Source organism: Humulus lupulus, chromosome 2 (assembly GCF_963169125.1).
Source record: "Humulus lupulus chromosome 2, drHumLupu1.1, whole genome shotgun sequence".
NCBI classification, from domain to species: Eukaryota; Viridiplantae; Streptophyta; class Magnoliopsida; order Rosales; family Cannabaceae; genus Humulus; species Humulus lupulus.
Window position 1 is genome coordinate 257,013,458 of NC_084794.1, and position 9,461 is coordinate 257,022,918.

Sequence of the window (9,461 nt, forward strand, 5' to 3'; positions counted from 1 at the left end):
GAACAGTAAGACGAAATGGTCACACAGGGCCAAAAAATGAAAGTAAAAAGATTACAAGTAAAGTACCCGCGCTACAACTATTGGTCGCTACATTATTTACCGAACTACCTACTGCCCGGAAGAAATCTGAATTTAAGATGGGAGCATTCTTAAAGTTGATGTCCCCGTCGAATAGATGACAAGGAATTGGCAAATGGTTTAAAAGCGAAATTACTGTACCGTTATCATCTGACGAGTCGTCAGAGAGTTCGGTAGGCTCGGTGGCCTTTTGCTTTCCTTTTCCCTTGGGAGCCAAGGGCCTCTTCGCTTGGTGAGTGTCGACAGGTTCCCTGATTGTAACCCCAGTTGGTCTCCTCCGCGAAGGAGTCACTTGGGGTTGCTGATCGGGTTCCACTTTGGCGTGAGCATTTTCTGCCGAAGGCCCACTCGTCGTTGGTTGAGGGCCCAAAGGCCAGCCAACCTAAGGTTAGCCTCTGTAACTAAATTTTTGACACTCTTCTCAGCATCTGACATGCTGGCTAAGAGTGCCGCCCTTGACTCCATCCCTGGAGTTGGGTTTGGTCGCAACCATGGGCCTGAAACACATTGAAAGTTCAAGACATTGTGGTGGAAAAACACTAAGTGAAGAAGCCAGCGACGTGAAAATTTTACCTCCTCGTGTGAATGCCACGTTGTCTGCGACCAGGTCAGGCGTAAGGAAGTACTCCTGGTAGTACCTTCCCACGTTGGAGATATGGGTGGTGTCAGTCAGGAAAGTGCGCCCAGTTTCCTGCTGACAAAGATGGAAGAACCCCGTGCCTTCTTGGTTGGGGTTAGATTTAAGGTCAAACAGGTAGTTGACCTCATGCGGCGACGGCGCGGGCTGATTTTTCTGGCTATACAGGATATAGAGCGTAGTGAGCATTCTATATCCGTTTGGGGTAATTTGGAATGGAACAACTCCGAAGTAGTTGGCCAGCCCCTGAAAGAATGCGTGAAGAGGCAAAGTGGCACCTGCCTCAATATGAAACTGCGACCAGGCGTTGTAAGCGCCCCCAGGCAGATTAGCCCTTTGGTCGGGGTTAGGTTTGACTAGGGTCACCCCTGTCAGATTGTATTTATTTAAGTAGTTGGCGATCATCCTGATCGTCACTCTACTCTCAGCGACAACATGCCACTCGACATCCGGCTGAATAACGTGTCGAGGGCGAGCATGCCTTTGGACATTTGGGTCAGGAATATTTTCGTCTCGACCACTGGTCGAAGGAGCATCAACAGTAGGCTGATGAGAGGTGTTGGGAGTTTTTCTTTTTCGAGCTTTAGTTTTGGTGCGAGCTATTTTTTGGGTCGAAATTGGGGAAGTGTTTAAGTTAAGGCGAGAAAAAGGAATGTCTGGTATTAGAATCGAAGGTTGTTCTTCGTCTTCAAACAGTTGAATTAAGAGGTCGTCGTTGATAGGTCTTTCTCCTCCCCACGGGTCTTGCATATGAACTGCAAATAGACAAAGGAAGAGATAAGATGCACAGCCTGGGAACTTATGTTGAAAGTGGGAATAATGTTGCTCGCGTCAATCGACCAGCAGCATTCTAACAGAACACTAAGTTTTATGCTAGCAGTTTGAAAAACTGAACAAAATGGAAAGTAAAAGGTTTTCTAAAAAGAAGCTTTTTCAACTCCTAAGGGGCGGGAAAAACCCAGTTTTTCAACTAGCCTAAAAATTGAATTTTGACGTTGATTTTATGCCCTAAACCTATGATCCTGACTATCAAACTAATTCCTAACTTATATAGATGAAAAGTACAGTGCCCTATCAAGCATCAACGGTATATACAAAATCCTCATAAATCTACTCAAGAACACGAAAAGTCTCAGAACTCAAAAGCAGTATGCATGGCATCTCAAAGAGTTTAAAAGAGGAAGAAAATTACCTGGATGAAGGTTGGAGATTCTGAAAAATAGAAGCTTTGGGTCTGTAGGATCCTCGGCGGGATGTCTGAGACCTTCGAAGCTCTGAATTATGGGATGGAGTTCTTGAGAGTTCTTGGCAGAAAATGGTGAGTAAAAGATTATAAGGTGAATGAGGGGGTTACTTATAGAAGCCGAAGTGTGACAAAAAGTATCAATCATGACTTTCCCTTTTTCGAAGCATGGGGGAGTGTAACAGCCGTCGGGGTGGTTTCTTGAAAACTGAAAGGGCTTGATTAGATGTGATTAGGTCACAGTTTTCAAAAATGCACGAGGGCTCTGACAGATTTCATGAGGCATATGAAAGCTTGTTTTCCTAAGTTTACTTATTGATGGTCGCAATAAATAAACTTGGGGGGCAAATCTTATCCAAAGAATAGGCGTGGATGACGTGGCAGACATTTTTAACACGTGGCTGATACCTGGCAAGGTTCTGTTCGACTATCGACCAGGGAGGTGCCCCTAGCATAATATTGGGACTTTATATACGACCAGCTTGGTAGTATACTCTGTATATTTTGAGAAGATCTTATGCAATTATAACGATATCCGGGATTATCTCCCATAATTCTTGAGTATCCGATTATTTAGGAAAGAATATCTGTAACAAATTTAGGTAATCCTCATTGAGCCTATAAATAAAGAAGAAATAGCTCAATGATAGGACTTTTAGCTGATTTAAGTTGATACTTACAAGAGAATTAGAGCTATTATCTTACGATTGTATTATTCATCTCTCTCAAGTCTGTGAAACTTAGAGAACCCTAGTTCTTTGATCACTCCTTTGAGAACTAATATCAATAATAGCTTAAGTGGACATAGGTCATTACCATTTTGTGGGGCCGAACTACTATAATTTGTTGTGTCCTTTACTGTTTTTTCCATTAGATCTATTTCAACACCTTCACTCACATCAAGCATTTGACTCCGTGTCAGTTGACCAAATCGATGGTCAACACAGGTGCAACACCTATAACCAACTGATCCTTACCACCATAGTCTATTTTCTGATGCAACTAACCACCATCAGCCGTGACATGATTACTTGCCTCGCTGTCTGTGAACCACACATCAGAATCAGCAACCTCAGGGGATGCAACATATGCAACAGTAGGAGATCCAGAGGAGGAAGAGGAGCCACGAGAAGGAACATACCCTATGTAGGTATCATCATAGCGATTATAACACACGGCAGCCGAGTGGCCATATTTGCCACAAACTTGACAAGTGGGCCTAGATTTCAGAGATCGACCACAGCCACGGGAACGAGAGGCACCACCACAAGAGTGGGGCTGAGGAGAAAAGGAGGAACCACGACCACGAGGGGAAGGATGAGACCGGTTGGCAACATTGGTAGTGGGAAGAGGCACGACTGAAGACTTGGCCGTGAGACCCAATGTTTGGAGGCGTTCGATTTTACTTTCAAAGTTGAGAAGTATGTCTTGGAGTTCCTGCGAGGTGGTACTGGGACGAGCTTTAATTTGAACAAAAATGGGAAGATAGTCAGTATCTAGACCAGATAGGACGTTAGCAACAAGTTAGGCATCAGGATATGGATCACCAGCAAGGGCCAAAATATCAGCCCAAGCTTTCTTCTGGCGCAGGTACTCAGGCATGGGAGTGGAACCCTTGCGGGTGGTCTGAATAAGAGTTTGAGTTTCGTCCATTTTGGACTTGGAGTGAGCTCCAAAGAGAAGTTCAAGGGCTCTCCAAAGGGCAGCGACTGTCGCACAATCCATTACGTTAGTTGCAATAGCTTCCGTCATGGGGCTATAAAGCCAACCCATCAGCAGTTGGTCATTGCAATCCAGTGCTCATAGTCAGGATTGAGCCGTAGACTAAAACCAAGTTGACCATCTCCACAGGCGACTCCAGCAGGTAGGAACTCAGGCAAAAAAATGTGCCATTGATGAATTCATCAAGGCGATGACCCCTGATGATAGTAGAGACCGTGGTCATCCACAAAGAGTAGTTGTTCTGAGCTAGCTTAAGGGGAAAAGGTTGGTTGAGAGTGTTGAAAGGTTGGGTGAAGTGTATGGTGGAGCTAGACAGAGCAGGACTGGTGGTGGTAGAAACAGGGCTAGAGGCTTGGGCAGGAGGTGAAGCACCTGCAGGAGTGGTGGCAGTGGGTGGTGGAGTATGAGGATTCGACATAGGCGTAAGCCGAAGGAGCCCTGATACCAAGAGAGAATTTTGAGACTATAGCAAAAAGGAATAAACTCAGCTCAAAAGGGGACTGAGGCACTGTATTGCATTAGGCTCCACGGCAAAGATTTCCTCATGATTATGTCAGCTCATACTAGAGGGAAACAAGCTGAAAGATCATAGCAATTACAGAGCTAATTGTGATTAGCTTTCTTAACATTAAGTATTATCAGTGCAAATATATTTTCCTAAAACCATACTTTTCAACAAATTTCCACATAAACGAATTTACCACCCAAAATAAGCATATTGAAATAAGAAAAACAAAATGATGTACAAAACTTCTTCGACAAAAAAAAAAAAAAAAACTTTGTGTGTATGTATATCTATATAAAAATTGTAAAATGATATGTATATATTATCGTAATGTTCATGTGTATAAATTTATACAAATACATTAAATATTATTTACTATAATTTTTTTATTTTGACAATATTATTAAAGCCGAAGGAGCCAAGTTGACATGTTATTAATAAACTCTCGGACACTGTCCGTTATAAATTAACTAAGAAAAAGTAGCTAGCGACAATCGTAAAAACTTGACTCAAAACACGTATTACACTCACATCCATATAATCGGTGTCCATTCTTTAAGCCATGATAAGTGCAAATCCTTTTCAAGCAATGGGTGTGAAGTTGAAATTAGAGCAACTTGTTTGTCTAAGCAGAAGAGAGGAGCTGAAACCAAGCTTTGAAGCTGCCAGATCAAATTGAAGAAGATTGTTTTCAATCTGATGCCCTCCAATCACGACGGCAGTTGCGGTGTACTTAACACCCCACTCAACGAAGTGAAGTGGACCACCATCAACGAATCCAAGGCACAGCACATCATTACTAACCCTAACCATGGAGTTGGAACCATAAACCCTCCATACTATCTCGTTCTGCAACACAAAATCAATATGAGGTACGGCTGGTCCAACTCGAGTGCTGCCAATTTTATTCGCATCAAAGCAAACTCCAAAAGGCGACACTGCCTTAACTTTTGGAACTTCAGGGAGTGCTTCGGCAAAGGCACTTACTACAGCTTTATAAATGGAAGTTTCCAACGATGTATAGGGATGAACAGTACTAATCTTCGTTCCACCAGTACCATCTTCGTCAATGGACAGCAACAAAGTGTTAAACGGGACAGCCTTGTTGTCGATCTTTATTGACTTTAGTCCTATGAAATAGTCCGCGGATGGTTCGCCATTGAAGTAAGCACCTGTGGTGCTGATTGGGTTCAAGATGAGCGGCGTGTAGATAAGACCCGTATATGGAAGCAAGTCACGAGGCTCATCGCCGAAAATGACAACACCATTATACCTCGTGGAAGAGCTCAAACATAAAGAAAACTTTCTTTTAAAACTAAAAGCTGAGGCGAACTGGGACGGAAGCGCGATCTTCTTCCTACCCAGACCTGCAATGCCGGTGACTCCTGACGCAAGATTTTCTAAGAGGAAGGTCTCGCTGCAGGTGAAAATAACGTTGGGAACGGAAACAACTTTTCCAGGATTTAATCCGTTCGTAGATTGGATTGCGATGATGTCTTGAGCTAGTTCCCCGCTGGCGCTAGTATGGATTAAAGGGTTGTAAGGGAAGAGAGTGCATGTGTTGTTGTTGCAGCCAGGTTTAGCTTCCAGCTTTAAGCACTCGCCACACGACTTCGATCGGGCGAGGTTGCACTGAGCCGAGAGGCAGCGAGCCGGTTTGTATGTTGAAGAGATATATCCGTTTTCACAGTCAACCCAAAAGAGCTCACCGCCGAGATCTATGGTGAGTTTGACAGGGACAAGAGGAGTCCTTTGGTTTATCTGGGTGAGGTATTGGTTTGTGTAAGCGTCTTTGGTCACTGGAAGTACTAGTGCTTTGGGGCGAAAGGATGGAGTTTTGGACGATGTAGGAGAGATGATTGAATAGAAAAGACAGCAGAGTAAGAGACGCATATTAAAAGAAGAAGCCATTTATGAAATAGATAATTTGAGTTTGAAAGAAGGAATGAAGGGTTGGATATGCATATCAGCTTAGAGTTCATATATATACATAAATATTATATATAGAAGTATAGAAACGAAGTTCGGCAAATGTGCGGTTCAACTTTATTATAATATGGCGTGCGAGTGTTAAAAAATAAAGTAAAGCGGTACGATCGATCAATTGTTTGTGTGCTGGGACATTGAAAGCATTTGTTTGTTTTGGAATTCATACAGGAGGATCAGGAGCGATGGAGAAGATCTCAGTCCAAGTCAAAGATGGAGACCGCAGTGTATGGATAGGAACCTCGAATATTACCTTTTATCTATTTTTAATTTAAATTTATTAATTCTGTTTGACATTTTGAGAGCCGAAACCATATAATCCATACACACACCTTGGGTGACTTATTAAATTAAAATTAATTTTTAATCAGAACTAAAAACATTCATATAAGATTAATATTATTAATATAAAAATTTTCCGATAAATTCTATAATTTATTATTATTATTTTTTATATAAAAATGCTAGAATTTTATGTCAAAAGTATATGACTTTTTACCGGTCAAAGACTACATGTAAACCGTTTGTTGGTTTTTTTTTAATTTTTAATTTTTGTAATTCTCAATTTTTATATCTTAAAAAAATTAGGAAATATTGGAATATTTTAAAACAATGAAAAATAATCTAAAATAATTATTATAATTAGAAAAATTAGGTTTAGAAAAAAACATTTTGGAAATTCGATGGTCGAAGCCTTACCATAAGGGTTTATGCTTTCTATGCTTGTCAACAATGGAGATCTTAGAAAAAACAAGGTACTTACACGTTGAAGATGAAGGAGATTGGGAACTCGAAGACAGTGAGGATTCTTCAAACTCTTGTTTGCTTCATAAAGAAACAATGGTCTAATAGAGTATTTAATCAGGCGTAACTGAAACTTAATCTGATTCGAATGTGGTGTCTAAAAGAGAAGGATTGGGATGTGAAAGTTAAAGGTTCAACACAATTAGCCACTTACCTCTTATGCTCTTTCAAAAAGAGAAAGATTTGTTATTGATTAGAGATCGAATGCCTTGGTTCTTGAACAATGGCACACTGATTCTTAAACTAACCGAGGAATGCCCTAGAGTTTGGGATGAAGAACTCAAGTTTTACCCCAATTGGGTGAGAGCATATGACATCCCAGCCAAGAGACTTACAGAGAAAAATATTAGGAATATTGGTATTTGGTTGTTGTAACTGGTTTCTGTTAGGTGTGTAGTTTCTATTGTGGTTTGTTTTGTACTCTTGGGCCTTTTGTTATATAAGGGTCCTTTGTGTAATAATAAAGTGAGAGAGGTATTTTTTCATTGACTCACATGGGTTTTCAGTAATATGGTATCAGAGAGTATATTCCTTTTCTTGAAACCCTTTTTTTTTTTGTTTTTTTCTCTGTAACCCTCTTCTTGAAAACAATCGAAACCCTCTTCTGTCTTTCGAAACCCTCTTCTTGAAACCCTAATCTTGAAACCCTCAGCCGCCTAGGTCCTCTCTGCTCAACCGTGACCTCTGCTCAGTCGCCTGGTTCGCGTGGGTCCTCTCTGCTCAGCCGCCTGGTTCGCGTTCATCCTCTCTGCTCAGCCGCCTGGTTCTTTGCTCATGGATCGCACAAGGCAATCTCAGCAACGAAGCTCATCGGTCTCCAGCTTGCCCCCTGCGCCGGCCACCATCCCTGGTGCGTCTCCTTCAGCTCCGGCCATGGTGCCTGGTCCTTCTCCGAACCCCAGTGTTGCTGCGCCTCTTGCTGGATCGTCCTCCTCGCCTCCTCGTGACGGTCTGCCAGTTGTCCCATCGCCTCCCTCTCCGGGCCCTCAGCCCCCTCCTCCGGCCGCTGTTCTCCCGAGGTGCTCTGCTCCTCCTGGCGATGGTCCTCCGAGCCTTGGCATTCCGTGTGACTCAATAGCCCCTATCTGTCAACCTTCTTAATTTGATCACATCTATCACTTGGGAACCGGAGAAAATCCCAACTTTCTAATATTAACTCAGATTTTAATGGGTCAAGAAAATTTTCAGTCATGGAAGAGGGCTGCTTCCATCTCCATTGCTGCCAAAAATAAAACCCAGTTTATAAACGGGTCCCTGCCTCAACCCCCTCCCCATGATCCTTTTTTTCATGCTTGGGTTCAGTGCAATAATATGGTTATGGCTTGGATTTTACAATCTGTTTCTCGTGAAATTGCAGCTAGCATTATGTTTCAAGATTCAGCCACCGCTATGTGGAAGGACCTCCATGAGCGATTTAATCAAGGCAATGGTCCTCGGATATTCCAGCTTCAAACTTCAGTCCACACCATCAAACAAGGTGACTCGGATGTCAATTCCTACTTTACTCGTCTCAAAGCTATTTGGGATGAACTCAAGGAGTTTCAGCCAATTATCCCTTGTTCTTGTGGCTATAAATGTGGTGCTGTTGAAAGATTGCTTGGATATTATCACAGGGATCAAATTATGCAATTTCTGGCGGGTCTCAATGACTCCTATTCTTCTGTGAGAGCCCAAATTCTGCTCTATGATCCTCTTCCTCCGCTGTCCAAAGTCTTCTCCATGATCTCTCAAGAAGAAAGACAAAGAAGTCTTGGCCACACCATGCCTTTCATTGCTGCTACTGCGGGTTCACACACTTCTACTGAGCCTCCTTCATCAAGATCAAAGAAACCGAGACCCACTTGTTCTCATTGTCTCAAGCCGGGTCACTTAGTGGAAAAATGCTTTTTTCTTCATGGGTTTCCTCCTGGGTACGGTGACAAGCGTCGTCAAGATGAAGCTATCAAACCTTCTGTTCATCAAGCTTCCGCTTCTCTTACTTCTGGGTCGATTTTAGGAAAACCACCTGTGCTGTCCCAAACTGAGCTCAGTCAGCAGCTTATCTCCCTTCTAAGTCAGAATCTTCAGCACACCGTGGCTGCCACAGACACCAATATGTCGATTGCCTCACAAGTCTCTGGTAATCTCGTTGACTTTCCTTCATGTCTGTGGATTGTTGATAGTGGAACATCTCACCATGTGTGTTACTCCCTTAAATGTTTTAAGACTATTGATAAACATCCTACTACCACTTTAGTAACTTTACCTAATGGACATATCATTCCTATTTCTTATTCTGGCACTGTTCAGCTTTCTAGCTGCATTATCTTGACTGATGTTTTATTTGTACCTGATTTTCAGCATAATCTCTTCTCGGTTAATGCTTTCTTGCAACATAGTCATAACTCTCTAATTTTTTCTGCTTTTGAATGCTTTATTCAGGCACCCTCTTGGACTTCCAAGATTGGGATTGCTAAGAAAATAGGCCGGCTGTTTTACTTTGAACA

The 9,461-nt window shown here is 42.3% G+C and overlaps 1 protein-coding gene across 1 annotated transcript; it reads right to left on the reverse strand.

The window, feature by feature from the left end:
• Positions 1-4,549: 4,549 nt before the first annotated feature.
• LOC133816655 (probable aspartic proteinase GIP2) lies at positions 4,550-6,109 on the reverse strand. Its single transcript, XM_062249030.1, has one exon. The coding sequence runs from the start codon at positions 6,094-6,096 to the stop codon at positions 4,768-4,770; it is 1,329 nt and encodes a 442-aa protein (XP_062105014.1). The 5' UTR covers positions 6,097-6,109; the 3' UTR covers positions 4,550-4,767.
• Between the last annotated feature and the right edge of the window lie 3,352 nt (positions 6,110-9,461).